The sequence below is a fragment of the Phoca vitulina genome, unplaced genomic scaffold (genome assembly GCF_004348235.1).
Source record: "Phoca vitulina isolate PV1807 unplaced genomic scaffold, GSC_HSeal_1.0 scaffold25, whole genome shotgun sequence".
Taxonomy (NCBI): Eukaryota; Metazoa; Chordata; class Mammalia; order Carnivora; family Phocidae; genus Phoca; species Phoca vitulina.
In genome coordinates, this window is record NW_022589728.1 from 44,177,349 (window position 1) to 44,192,786 (window position 15,438).

At 37.7% G+C, this 15,438-nt stretch overlaps 1 protein-coding gene across 3 annotated transcripts in view; it reads right to left on the bottom strand.

Moving 5' to 3' along the window:
- The window catches only part of NIPAL2 (NIPA like domain containing 2), a 75,305-nt gene that overhangs the window by 40,992 nt on the left and 18,875 nt on the right, over positions 1-15,438 (bottom strand). For all 3 annotated transcript variants that reach the window (XM_032421660.1, XM_032421659.1, XM_032421661.1), the window contains exons 2-3: positions 12,480-12,548; positions 11,277-11,448 (exon numbers count right to left, since the gene is read on the bottom strand). In XM_032421660.1, coding sequence (XP_032277551.1) covers positions 11,277-11,448; positions 12,480-12,548 — 241 coding nt within the window. The remainder of the gene's footprint in view (positions 1-11,276; positions 11,449-12,479; positions 12,549-15,438) is intronic.

Here is a 15,438-nt window from a genome sequence, read left to right on the forward strand (position 1 = left end):
GTTTCAGGTTTCACACTTAGGGTCTTTAATCCATTTTGAGTTTATTTTTGTGTGTGGTGTCAGAAAGTGGTCCAATTTCCTTCTCTTGCATGCAGCTCTTCAGTTTTCCCAGCACCATTTGTTGAAAAGACTGTCTTTTCCCCACTGTATATTCTTGCCTCCTTTTCCATACAAGCATGGGTTTATTTCTGGACTCTCTATTCTGTCCCATTGATTTATGTGTCTATTTTTGTGCCAGTGCCATACTGTTTTGATGACTACAGCTTTGTAGTATATCTTGAAATTTAGGACTGTGATCCCTCCAGCTTTGTCCTTCTCTCTGCTGCTTTGTTATTCAGGTTCTTTTGTGGTTCCATACAAATGTTGGGATAATTTGTTCTAGTCCTGTGAAAAATGTTGGTATTTTGATAGGGATTGCATTACATCTGTCGATATTCGTATATATTGCAAAATGATCACCACATTAAGTCCAGTTAACATCAGTCACCATATATAGTTACAGAATATTTTTTTCTTATAATGAAAACTTTTAAAATTTACTCTTAGCAACTTTTAAATACGCAATACAGTATTATTAGCTATAGTTGCCATGGTGTACATTACATCCCATGACTTATTTATTTTATGACTGGAAGTTTGTACCTTTTGACTCCCTTCACCCATTTCACCCACCCCCTCTCTCCCTGCCTCTGGTAACCACCAATCTGTTCTCTGTATATATAAGCTTGGTTTTTTGTTTGTTTTTTAGATTTCCCATAGAAGTGAGATAATATGGTATTAGTCTTTCTCTGACTTATTTCACTTAGCAGAATGCCCTCAAGGTCCATCCATGTTGTCACAAATGATAAGATTTCATTCTTTTTTATGGTTGAATAATATTCCATTGTGTATGTATACCTCATTTTTCTTTTTTTTTATTATGTTCAGTTAGCCACTGTATAGTACATAATTAGTTTTTGATGTAGTGTTCAATGATTCATTAGTTAAGTATGACACCCAGTGCTCATCACAGCATGTGCCCTCCTCAATACCCATCACCCTGTTACCCCCTCCCCCCACCCTCCTCCCCTTTGAAACCCCCAAATTGTTTCTCAGTGTCCATAGTCTCTCATGGTTCATCTCCCTCTCTGATTTCTCCCTCTTTGGATTTCCTTCCCTTCCCCTACGATCCTCTGTGCTATTGCTTATGTTTCACATATGAGTGAAACCATATGATAATTGTCTTCCTCTGCTTGACTTACTTCACTTAACATAATCCCCTCCAATTCCAACCATGTTGATGCAAATGGTGGGTATTCATCGTTTCTGATGGCTGGATAATATTCCATTGTGTATGCATACCTCATTTTTCTTTATTAATCCACTGATAGACACTTGGGTGTTGGGTGGGTTGTTTCCGTATCTTGCCTATTGTAAATAATGCTGCAATGAACATGGGGATGCATATATATCTTTTACAGTTACTGTTTTTGTTTCTTTGGATAAATACTCAGAAGTGGAATTGCTGGATAATATGGTAATTCTATTTTTAAGTTTTGAGGAATCTCAATATTGTTTTCTGAAGTGGGTATACCAATTTACCTTATCACCAGTAGTGTACAAGGGTTCCTTTTTTTCCACACCCTCGCCAACACTTGTTACTTCTTATCTTTGATAACAGCCATTCTAACAGGTATAAGGTGATATCACATTGTGGTTTTGATTTGCAATCGCCTATTGATTAGTGATTTCAAACATCTTTTTATGTAGTTGTTGGCAATCTGTATGTCTTCTTTGAGAAAAGTCTATTCAGATCATGTGCCCATTTTAAAAGTGGGTCATTTGTTGTTTTTGCTATTGAGTTGTGTGAGTTCTTTATATATTTTGGATGCTAACGCCTCATTAGATATACGATTTGCAAGTATTTTCTCCCTTTTAGTAGCTTGCATTTTCATTTTGTTGATTGTTTCCTTTGCTGTGCAGAAGCTTTTTAGTTTGATGTAGTCCCATTTGTTCATTTTTGCTTTTGTTGCCTTTGCTTTTGGTGTCAAATCCAAAAAAATCATTGCCAAGACCAGTGTCAAGGGGCTTACTGCCTACATTTTCCTCTAGGAGTTTCATGATTTCAGGTCTTACATTCAAGTCTTTAATCCATTTAGAGTTAATTTTTGTGTGTGGTGTAAAATAGTGGGCCAGTTGCATTCTTTTGCATGGGGCTGTGCAGTTTTCCCAACACCATTTGTTGAAGAGACTGACCTTTCTCCAATGTATATTCTTGGTTCCTTTGCAGTAAATTAATTAAACATATATGGCTGGGTGTATTTCTGGGCTCTCTATTTTGGCCCATTGGTCTGTGTCTATTTTTATGATAATACGATACAGTCTTGATTACTATAGCTTTGTAATATGGTTCAAAACCAGGGCACATGATGCCTCCAGCTTTGTTCTTCTTTCTTAAGATTCCTTTGGCTATTTGGAGTCTTTTGTGGTTCCATACAAATTTTAGAATTGTCTTTTCTAGCTCTGTGAAAAATGCCACTGGAATTTTAATAGGGATTGCATTGAACCTGTAAATTGCTTTGGGTAGTATGGACATTTTAACAATATGAATTCTTCCAATCCTTGAGCACAGACTATCTTTCCATTTATTTGTGTCTTCTTCCATTTATGTCTTATAGTTTTCAGTATACAGGTCTCTTACCTCTTTGGTTAAATTTACTCCTAGGTATTTTATTCTTTTTCATGCAATTGTGACCACTTCTTAAAAGGCAAACATAACCCCAAATTAAAACAATCAAGTATACTTTGCTCAACTATGATTATGGATATAATATTCTTACCTGATTCAGTTGTAAAAAACAAAACAAACCAAAAAAACCTTTGGTCCATGGGTTACAAATTCAAATGCCGATGGGGCCAATTAGGCAATCCTCTACAGAGGGCAAAATAATGAAGGTGGTGGGCTTGGGCAATGAAGGGTGATGGCCTATGGGTGGTGGACTGGTGTGATGAGGGCAGGTTGCTGTAGCTATGAGGACCAGTGGGGCCATGGTGACCTAGAATATACAAGATCAGTGAAAGGTGGCAGCCATAATTCAGCCCTAGCCAAATGCAAGTCCAGGACTACCAAATCTGAATCTTTAAGGCAAACCACTTTTTCTGTGTCGTGGCCTAATTTTTAAACATGGGAAGTTAGTTTATATTCTTTCAAAGCATTAAGCCAAACAAAACACAGCAAAGGTCAGATCTGACCTACAGGACACCAGTTTTTGGAATCTCATCTAGCCTGCAGTGAAAATTTCATCAATTTTCATTTAGTGTCATCCAATTTATTGTTTAACCTCTATGATCTGAAGAGAAACCAGGGTATATTTTTATACTATAGGAAAGTAGAAGACAAAGTAGTAAAGGAAACCGTTTTATAAAAAATAGCCCATGACATGAAAAGAACATATTTATATAATAATGCTACAAACAGATCCTCACATGTAAATATCTGGCTTGTGGTTTCTGACCACTTATAACGGCAACTTTATTGCACTGCTAAAAAGCAAACCACGAAGACACTTTCCCGTCACTCACAATCAAGCTTCAAACATGTGGACATGTTGAGCGTGCTCCCAGGCTTAATCAACTGTAATTGTATGGAAGTACTAACTACCCCAAAATTATCATTCCCTCTTAGTTGTAGAATTTTAGGGGGAATGTATGTCAATTACAACGTACTCCATGGAGTTAGGATTTGAAAATCTGAGGATGTGACAGTTTGAAAAATGTTTCTTTGTAGAGAAAAAAAGTTGTCCTATCATATTGGCAGGAATAAAAGTGTCAAGTAATTCATGTTAATAAAAAAATTGCTATTGTCATTTACTGAAGATACTGCAGAAACTGTTCATAGTAATTTGTATAATTTCAAATAAGAAAATTCACCTGGATTAAGAATAATCATTCTTTCTTTTCTATATTTTTCTTGACACACATTAGTGATTAAACTTGAAAGACTCCAAAAAAGTAAAAACTCTATCATTGAGAAGATAAACTCTGTATTATAAATTTATATAATAGCACATTACTTCATCAGGGGCAATTTCTCTAGAAAAACTTCGTGGCATCCTCAAAAAATCAGGATGAGTGGAAAAGACCTTTCAAATAGAGCTTTTTAGGTTTTAGGAATGCTTTCAGGTGAGTGCATGAGCAGACATAAAATGAGAACTGCAGAGTTTTATCTTGCACATTTTATTTAGGCTGGTTTGGGGACAAATCTGCTAAAGCAGACAACCCAACAAGCCACCAAAAAGGGGGAGATTTTCTGCATATTTCCAACATTAAAATAAATGCCTATGTAAAGCGCCCACAGGCAGCCCATGTGGTCTGGAGCTCCAGTGATCTCATCCAGCCTGGCACTAAGCTCGGGGCTCCGAAGGACTGGGAGAATTCGCAGCATCTAGGTTTGTGGAATGCTACAGGTCATTTGCTTATTGGTCTGTTTATGTTTCCTTTCATTTGTTTCTAATAAAAATCTTGGAGACCAAAGTTTCTGCTTGAGATGACTTCTTTAGAGTTCCAAAAGGCCTCACTAGGGCTTTCTGGATACACCATGACCATCGCCTAATGGATTACAGACACACTTTAGCTCACAGCTCCATCACAGCACAAGAGAAATACACAAGACAACATATATTCCACATCATGAATTTCCATTTGAGCCGAAGCCAGCATGTTAGGGAAAAGTCGGAGATGGAAAAGACTTATTGGTCATATGTCCCATTCTCTCCTCATTTTCTCAGTGCAGTTGGCTCTCCAACTGTCATCTGAATTAGCCCAGTCACATGGTGACTACTTCTCTTAGGAAATTATTCCAAGACCAAGGAGATCTTCCTGCTATTGATTCTATCGTTCCATGTAAAATTCCAAGTGTTTGATCTCATGTAATTCACCTCAAGTTTAATCTATTCATTACCCACTTCTATTCATCTGGGCAATAATGAAGTAAAATAGCAAGTTTATGTGTCTCATACATTACCTGACATAGTGGATGCTCACTCAGTACTTGTTCCTTACCTTTATTTCTAAAGTACTGCCTGAATTTAACTTGGAAAAGGGTGATATATTCTGTGAACTCTCTTCTAATTACTTTAAATCAATACACTCAGGGGTATAGAACTGAAAAATATCATTGGTGCTTTCATTATGTTCTGTTTCTCCCACCCTCCCTGTCCCTGCAACAATCTCCCTTGTCACCCCTAGAAAAATTAATTTTATACTGACTAAGATCTCATGAATCTCCTTAATTCCATGTGACTTCAATTCTTTTGATTGTTGATGGCTGCATGCTTTTTAACCATCTCTCAATGCTTAGGCATAGCATAGATATGGCACGAGGATGAGCAGAAAAAGGAAAATGTTAAATGTAAGGCTGCACTTTGTAGATGCACAAATAATCTAACTTAACCCCTGAAGGACAAGCTTATAAACTTTTATGTACAGAAGTGAATCTCCATGAGTTCCTTGCAATGAAATGCTTCACTATTATGCTTTTAAGCAAGTGTTTTTGTCTTCTAACACCCTAGAACAGAACATCCTATCCTCATTTTATCAAAATTCAAATTCAAACCAGGCCTACAAGGCTGTATTGTATGATTTCCCTGCACTCTGCTTTCCTGGAGAAAGAGGATGGAAAGCAACCAGACATACACAGTCACGTCTCTTGGGTCTCAGTTAAATGGTGAGGAAAGACATTAAGCAGGTCATCGTGAAAATGATGAAAGTCGATGGAGGGGAAATGTAGGACCAGGACTGCTGTGTGTGTTTGAGCAGGTGGCACAGTGCACAAAGATACCACCCACATCGCCTATCATGTCAATTTGTATATTTCTCAGGACAATTTTATGCCAGGTGGTACCAAAGTGTCCTGCACTAATGAAATCGCTGTATTATGATGATTTGCAGACCAACAGAAATAAAGTATCATGAGAAAGTTTACCTTTTTCTATTCACAAAAAGGCACCGGATAGACAAGAAGAGGGCCCACGTGGGGTGCTAAGGAAACAGAGAATAAGCCTGTTTAATTTAGTCTAGAAGCAAAGAAAGGCCTTCTGAGAAGGGAAGGATTAGCAGTTTAAAATTTTATTGCAAACTGCACAGAATATCCAAATTATTTCTTTTTACTAGATTTCTAGTATAATAGTTTCTCTGAAAACACATTCTCAAATGGCAGTTAGGCCTGAAAGAAATCAGTCCTTCAGCCTGTCTGCAGTTAATTCGCAAGTACACAAAGGAGCTACGAGGCCAGAGCAGGAAGGCAGAAAGTTACACACACGTCTTAGGCTGCCGTGCTTTTCCTCTGACAAATTTCTGTGTGTGTGTGTGTGTGTGTGTGTGTGTTTAATGTGTTTTGTCTTGGTAGGTTATTTGGAGATTCTGGTATTTTCCAACATGTTTCGATAGGGAGGATGTGGAGACGTCAAAGGGTAATTGCTACTCGATGGCTGAACACATGAGCTGCGAGGATCCTATTTTTCTGCTCCCTGAAAATTAACCATTACATGGATAAGAACAATAAAAAGCTTTTCTTAAACTGGCTCCTCCATTTTAGAGAATTTAATCATCAGCCATCTTTCAGGGCCAGGGAACAGATGCCCTTATAATGAATACTGTTCTCTGTTTCTGTATCCAACACTGTTCTTAGGTGTTTGTGTTTACTCTGTTTTCTCCCCAGGACAACTTCTGAGGTAAGAACTCTTTTTATCTCCATTTTGCAGATTAGGGATCTGAGGCATAAACCTGTTTAAACTACTTGTGTGAGGTCACAGAGTTTTCCAGTGGCAGAACTGAGATTTGAACCCTAGACCTAGCTGTGTGGCCCCAGAGCACATGTTCCTGACCATTCAACTGCCCTGTCTTATTGGGACAAATATCCAGCCTAGGCTGTAGACCAGATTGAAAACATCCATTAAGGGGCACCTGGGTGGCTCAGTAGGGTAAGCAAGCGTCCGACTCTGGACTTCGGCTCAGGTCATGACCTCAGGGTTGTGAGATCAAGCCCTGTGTTGGGCTCCACGCTCAGTGCGTGCAGCCGGCTTGCCCCTCTCCCTCTGCTCCTCCCCCCACTCACTTGCTCTCTCTCCCTCTCTTAAATAAATAAATAAATAAAATCTTAAAAAAAAAAGAAAAACATCCATTAAGCTTTCTTACTTAACGGAAATACAAACACAAGTCAACATCCAGAATTAGCCACACTGCCAGTAAAACGAGCATATTAGTCAGAATGAGCTTTTGGACCTATTGTTCAGTGAGAAAAATAGGGTAAAAGTGCAAGGTGACACAAGGATACTAGGGCTCTGACATTCTCAAAAAGCTGGACCCAGGCCTGGGCATTCATATCTGCCAGGATCATTCCCCATTATCCAGTCCTTGAGACTCAGGCAGGCTCGATAACTCGCCGGAGCCAGGCAGTGGAGATTGGATAATGATTAATGTGAGCATGGCCTTAAGAATTCCCTAAAGGTTTTCTGCAGAACTGCTGTCGTTTGAGGATGCTTCATATAAAAATATTTTGTGGTCAGCAGGTTCTGAAACCTGGCCTAGTGCATCTGTCTCTGAGACGCACAGCGTGCGTGGGCCCGTCCTGGGATGCGCTCCGCCAAGCCCTGCACGCATGAAACCGGCCTAACAGTTACAGTCCAATATCACAGAAATCTGTTTGACTGTGGAACTCCTTGTTTCTCAGAATCCCTTTGGCGCCACCAGTAAAACTAGTGTTTGAGGGGTGGCTGCTTCCAGGTGAGCATGGCAGTGAGGCACGGCAGAACACGCACAGAAGGGGGAAGAAAGGATAGGCCGGAAGATGGCTGGAGGCAGGAATGTGAGAAGAGCACAAACTGAAATAGCCATAATGCTTACCATAGTGTTTCTTATATACTAGTCCTAAGAACAATCTGTTCCATTGAAGTTACAAAGGGAAAAGGAATTTTGATGATGTAGGACAAGACAGCAGGCCTGGCATATTGTGTGCAGTGAGATTAGAACACAGGATTACCTACCGGGGTCTCTTCTTACTTCTGGAAGGGAGAAAGGAGCATGGTGTTGGTGTGAATCAGATCACCTAAGCAGAGGAAGGAAGATGGAAGAAAGTACCTACCCTACGTTGGAGCTCCAACTTTTTTTAAGCTGTTCTGGATTTTAATTTTCTTTCCTTCTTTTTTTTTTAAAATTTTATTTATTTTTTTAAAGATTTTTTATTTATTTATTTGACAGAGAGATAGCAAGAGCAGGAACACAAGCAGGGGGAGTGGGAGAGGGAGAAGCAGGCTTCCCGCTGAGCAGGGAGCCCGATGCAGGGCTCGAACCCAGGACCCTGGGATCATGACCTGAGCCGAAGGCAGACGCTTAACCAACTGAGCCACCCAGGCGCCCCCCACCTTTTTTTAATTTTAAAAACAACAAAAGATAGAAGAAAGGCCAGAAAAGAATAGGCAAACTCCCATTCCATGCAACATACAATATCTTTTTTTTGTTTGTTTTTTTAAACTCAGAAGGAAGTCTGATTTCTTTCATGAATCTCCCAAGAAATAATTAGAGGAAAAATTCCAGCACAGAAAAATGTGGACACTCTTCTGCCTCATCTGTAGACAGAGCCATATGATATAGCTATTTTAAAAATACTTTCCTTTTTTGCTCCAGGTCCTTTAGAGTTTCTAGAATCTTTGTAAGGAATCTCAGGGTGGTAGGGGTTTGTTCTGAGGAATATTCTCAATCACCAATGGTCCATAACCCACCCAAAACACTTCACAATAACCTAAATTCAGCTCAGGAATGCTGTGGGAATATTACTCATGAGCATATATTACTGTTTGAAAAGATTGTAAAGTAGGAAATGGTTTGTATTTGAGGCTATAAGTTTTGATTTTTGGTGTTCTTTTTTTTTTACTTCTTTGAATCATTTTATGGGCAGAGAGGGGGGTTGCTAAAAAGGTTTTAACACTGAAATGTTAATTGGGGCTAAGAGCACACAAGGAAAAATGATCTGTAGCATTAAGAAAGTCGCATCTGTCAAACCAGTGGGCTCAGAGTTTGAAGGTAGGTAGACTGGCCCCATGGGAACTTGGGGAGGACAGGACACTGTCTAAGGTGAGTGAGAAAACTTAAGCTTCCTATTATTAATGGGAGTTTTGCACAAGTCAGGCCAAGATGAGCAGCTTCACAAGCAGCTTCCCTGAAGGTCTGCAAGGGGTATCAAGGGACCCTTAATCTCTGACAACTTCCAAATTCTCACTTTAGGTCCCAGAGGGCCTGGTTGTATTTCATTTCTGTGAAATCCTGATCATTATAAGAAATCGAGCCATACTCCCCTTTCTCTGAGCTAGCTGGAGTAGCTCTCTTTTTCTTGTTCCCAGAGAAAAGGATTCCCAGTACCTGGGAGACTCGAGATAAATGGAGAATTTCATTACAATGTGGTATACTCAACCCTCCCCCAGGTGTCTGTTTATATTCCTGGACACTTTTTTGTCTATTTCATGGAAGCTAAGCATAAAGCAAAACAAGAAATAAAGACGAAAACCAGCTCTAAATATACAGTCATTATGAAGAATAATACAAAATTTTCAGAACAACTGGGGCCTGTAGAGGTCCCAAGGTTACAATATAACTAGATCTTTTATCTATTATTCCTCAGATTTTGAGAAGAAAGAAGAAATCCATAATGTCCATGTACATGGTATGTGTAGCAAAGAGAAGATACGCTAAAATTGCTCATTTTATTAGAATGTTAAAAATGGCAAATGGTTACATAAATTGTGTGCCTACTCAGAGTAATAACAAGATGGCATTTTTAACTGAGCAATTTCTAGAAAGCTGAAAAGGTGTTCTTTGCTAAATATTCTACTATAGTATACCATGAAAGCATTTTAAATAAAATATTTTGAGTGGTTAAGAGGGGGAAACTACTATCAAAATAAATTAAATTCTTTTTGAATATATATTATTTCGGTTTAAGCTATGCTTTCTTTAAGAATATCATATTTTTTTGGGAGAAATATTAAAATTGGGGCAGGTGAGCGCATCTTACGCTTCATCTAGTTGTTACCAGACAATAACCATCAACTCGTTTCTACTTCAGTGGTTTCAAATTCACAGACATTTAAAAACATGCTGTTTCCATAGCAGCAAATAAAGAGTAAAACTAAAAAGCTTTTATTGATTTTAACAAGGCTTAGAAAATTCATCTTTTTAGCAATGATTTTTGCTCTTTTTTTTTTAGTCTTTAGTAACATCTCATATTCTCTTTTCTAGATATATTTAGTAAATCATAAATTTTGAAAGTAGGTTAATTCTGACATTACTATAAAATTACACATTCTTATAGTAATGTAGAATACCAATATTTAATTCTTTTTTTAAAAGATTTATTTATTTTAGAGAGAGTGCGAAAGGGTGTGCACAAGCACGAGCATGTGAGCCGGGGGAGGGGCAAAGGGGGAGGGGGAGAGACAGAGAGAGAATCTTAAGCAGGCTCCAGGCCCAGCACGGAGCCCATAGGACTCTAGCCCACAACTTTGAGATCATGACCTGAGCCTAAATCAAGAGTCAGATGCTTAACCAACTGAGCCACCCAGGCACCCCACTATTTAATTATTTTTTTAAAAATAATTATTTATTTATTTATTTATTTATTTATTTAATTTATTTGAGAGAGAGAGAGCACAAGCAGGCAAGAGGGGCCAAGGGAGAGGGAGAAGCAGGACCCCCCTCTTCCCCCCAGGAGCAGGGAGCCTGATGCGGGACCCGATCCCAGGATGCTGGGATCATGACCTGAGCTAAAGGCAGAGCTTAACCGACTGAGCCACCCAGGTGCCCCCCCTCATATTTAATTCTTAATGTAAAAGAGATACTGAACTATGGAGTCAAGATCAGGCATCAAACACTCTAAGTACATGTAATGTCAGTTTAACATATGAATAAAGTATGATGTATTATGAATGCTTTTAGATAATTCATTAATAATTTAAAAAGCATGGTATAACATTTGCTGTTCCTGTTAATTTATTAAGATGCAGACACTGGAAATCAGGCTTTTAAACATAAATATTACAGTTACAAAGTGCAGGTTTCTTTGTGAGTAACGTGGCAGCATGATGGCGGATCAGTGAAATCAGTATAATTGTTCCAAGTTAAAGTGCTAAGAAAACAGGAAGTAGACTTTCTTCTTTTATTCATATGTTGTTCAAGTTACATGTTTTTTGCCAGCTATTCTGATTTCTAAAAATTTCTACTTGTCAAAGCACAGAGAAATGGCTCACCTGTAACAGACACACAGCCTAATGGCGCGATGAGAGTAATGGGAGCAAATCCGTAGGCTGCAAAGTTGCCCATCTCCCCTACGGCCATGAGAGCAGCCCCAGCCCACCACAACATGCTCTTGAAGTAGGGCCTTGGGTGTTCCTGGTGCGCCAGCTGGACATGAGAATATTTCTGGAAGTAAATCAGAATGCAAATAAGATAATATTTCTACCCAATTAAAACTTGCTTTGAACATTTTTTGGTTCTATGCATTTGCATCATGGCTTTTAAGTTTATTTGCCGATTATTACAGAGCAATTATTATGGTTTTCTGCTTGTTCCAAACATATTAACTGCAGAAGCGACTGCCACTGACAGAGAATTTTGTGGTGGAAAGGGCCTTCCTTATGTAGGAATTTTGCTTAATTCTCATAACTGTGAAATTAGTATCAGTAATTGCTCTCCAAAGATGAGCAGTGTGCTAAAGAATTAAGTGTCTTTTTAGCTCACCACACCACAACACTTCCTTTAGAATGTCAAAAAAGTCCAGATGCCAAAATAAACATTGATGAAATAAAAATAATAAGTTACTCAAGAAAACCTGTTTGAAAAGGGATTTAAATGTATGAGTCAAAGCAGCTACCACAATAAACATAGCAGGGCAGATGCTTTGCTGGTATGGGGTCCGGTAGTAGAAGCTTGTTTATACATGGTAAGAGTGTTTCTTTGTATTTGAAACATCTACATTCCTGGAAAATTGGCCGTTAAATAAAGCCCTATTTCCTTATTGATTTGATGATGCCTGAACCTACTTTCTACTAAGAAGTATGTACCATTCTAGATTACATTTAAAAACTTTTAAAAAAATAATAAAAGTGCTAGAAGAAAATGCAGAACATTAAAAATAAATCTTGTTTATGCCAAGATTATGAACATCTTTGGTACAAATTTGTGGTACATATTCACAAGCCACCAAGGCATCTTGCCTCAGCCATGTAATATTATTAAGAGGCCCACAAAAACATTTAATTTCTTTTAAAATCAGAAGAAGTGAATGCAATCCAGCCTAGACTCTATTTGTCTTTATATCAATGAGGTCATAAAATATAATTGTTTATATATTTTTGTGGAAGAAGGATCCCCAAGAGGTGCCTGAGGCACCTTGAAGTCATCATGTGTTCCTGGATCAAACTATAGAGTTAGAAAAATAAGCTACTTCTTACCTGAATATTTAGGGAAATACTCATTACCAAATTTCCTAAAATGGCTAGCAAAACTCCCAAAAGGTGAATCTGTAAAAGAAAATGTTTTCTTTTTAAAATAGCACTTGTAAGATACTTCCTAAATATCCAAAAAAACAAAACAAAACAAAACAAAACAAAAACCAACAAAATTTAAGTTGATACATTCATTCGTTTTTTCATTCAGCAAATATTTACTTAGCACCCATTTGCTAGGGTCGTTTGGATTATGAATAGTGGTTTTACTAGGATCTGTCTTTTTCACTTTAGTCAAATATTATTTTTTAGAACTAGTGCAATCCTTTACTGAATTCTCCAGATATTTGCCTCATTGACTCAAATAAAGAAAATAGTTACCAGATTCTGACTTTTTCTCACTAAGGTGCTTCTTATTTGTCCTTTCTGTCGACTTTCCTCAGCAACGCCTCTGATCATGGTGTTCATTGCCTCAAGGATGGACTGTATAATTGTTGCCCATCTGGTCTCCCTCGCTCCTTTCTCGTACTATATTCTGGAGGACTGTGGTATGAAGGAAAGAGTGCTGGCCTTGGAATGAAAGGATGTATCTGAGATTCAGATCTGCTATTTTCTAATGGGTGACTCTGAGGAAGTTATTTCAGTTCTCTGGCCTCAGGAAACAAAAAGACGTTGAATAAGATGTTTTCAAAATCCCTTTATTTCTAAAGTTCTATGATCTCCATGGGAGACAGACTACATTTTCCCACCACTTCTCTGATCAAGAACCCACAGTGTTTCTCTACAGTCAGCTACATCAAATATAAAACTACCATACCACCTCCCCATAATCTGTCCTCATCCTGACCATCCAATCAGCCACAGCATATTTAATGTACCCTCTACCTCAGGTACCTGGCGCTCGATGTTCTCCAGTCTGTCACACTTTGTCTTCCCTCTCGTCTAGAGAGAACAGTGCTCTTCCTCAGCCCATTCTGGTCTACTTCACCCTCCTGGCCTGCTGAGGTCTGCCTCCCTGAGACCTGTTCACATCACCGCAGCCCATCCTTACTTTCTCAGACTCTAAATGGTAAGTGCTTTTATTTCTTCTTTTACGTTGTCATGTGCATCATTACGTTCTATGGATGGATGGCAAATTGAGGGAAGAGGACCATGTCTTAGGCTTCTATTGGATTGTCTACATCATCTACTTTACAAAATTCGGGGCTCTTGAAAAACACTGGCTGGAAAAAGTATATAATGATTTAAAACAAGAACTAAAAAGAGGTTTAAAAATAAGTTCTTACACATTGCCCAAGAAATTTACTATAGAGAGTGCATGTATTATTTGATGACTTCAAAAGATACATTTGCTGCTCCTATCTAGGTTCAAAGGTGTCACATCTTGTAGCAGTATAAATTAGCAACAGTATCAGGGATCTTTGCCCTTTTTTTTTTTTTTTTTTTACAGTACATGACTTCTAGCTAGGTTCAAATTCCAAGGAGTTATTTGAATTTCAAATGAATATTATAACCACAAGGAACCCTTCCAGCATGCAAAATGTCTTGGAAGTTTTAGAACTTTATTATATGTGCTGAAGTGAAATTCAGTGTTTTTAAAAAATGAAGGAGAAAAGTTGAAAACCCATTTAATAGTTGATATACAATATCCATAGCCTTTAATCAGTTAAGAATTTTCTTTTCCTAATAAAGTCACTTGGCAATAATTTTGATCACTATTCCTCATGGGGAAAAACTGTATCATAATAAATTGTGCTATTTCCATGCTTTCAATTTATAATTGAATGCATTTGGCAGTAATCAGGAAAATAAAGATTCAGAAGAAGTTTGGGATTGAATGGATGATTATGAAATCTTCCATAATTATAACAGTAAATTGTAGAATAGAAATAACTTACTTCAGTTCTTTAAATCATTCACTGAGTAGTTTAAACACCACCAGGCTGAGTGTTTAGAAATTGGCAACGATTGCTCAGATATGACACCAAAAGCACAGGCAACAAAAGAAAGAATAGATGAGCTGGACTTCATCAAGATTAAAATCTTTTGTTCAACAAAGGACACTATTAATGGAGTGAAAAGGCAATCTACACAATAGGAATAAATATTTGCAAATCATGTATCTCCTAAATATTGATATCCAGCATAAAGAACTCCTACAATTCAATAACAAATTAACAACCCAATTAAAAATAGGCAAAGGACTTGTATAGACATCTCTCCAAAGAAGATATACAAATGGCCATTAGGCACATGAAAAGACTTTCAACAGCACTAATCACTCAGAACATGCAAATAGAAATCACAATGAGCTACCACCCATTCAAATGGCTACAATTAAAAAACAACAACAACAGAAAATAACAAGTGTTGGAAAGGATGTGGAGAAATTGGAACCCATGTGCACTGCTGAAAAGGATGTTAAATGGTATAGTTGCTGATCATACACCATATATAAGAATTAACTCAAATCAAAGACCCAAGTTAAGAGCTAAAACTATGAAATTCTCAGGAAAAAACATAGAAATAAACCTTCATCATCTTGGATTTGGCCATGGATTCTTAGAGATAAGACATCAAAGGCATAAGCAACAAAAGAAAAAATAATTGGACCTTATCAAGATTAAAAACTTTTGTGTTTCAAAGGACACCATGAAGAAAGTGAAAAGACAACCCATAAAATGGGAGAAAATATTTGGAAATCATATATCTGATAAGGGACTTGTATCTAGAATATATATATAAATACCTTAGAACTCAATAACAAAAAGACAACCCAATTAAAATTGGGCAAAGGATCAGAATAGACATTTCTCCAAAGAAGACAAATGGCTAATAAACACATGAAAAGATGTTCAACATCATTAGTCATCAGGTAATGCAAAAAGAAAACACAGTGATATACCACTTCACACCAAATAAGATGGCTATAATCAAAAATAACAACAGGTATTAGCAAGGATGT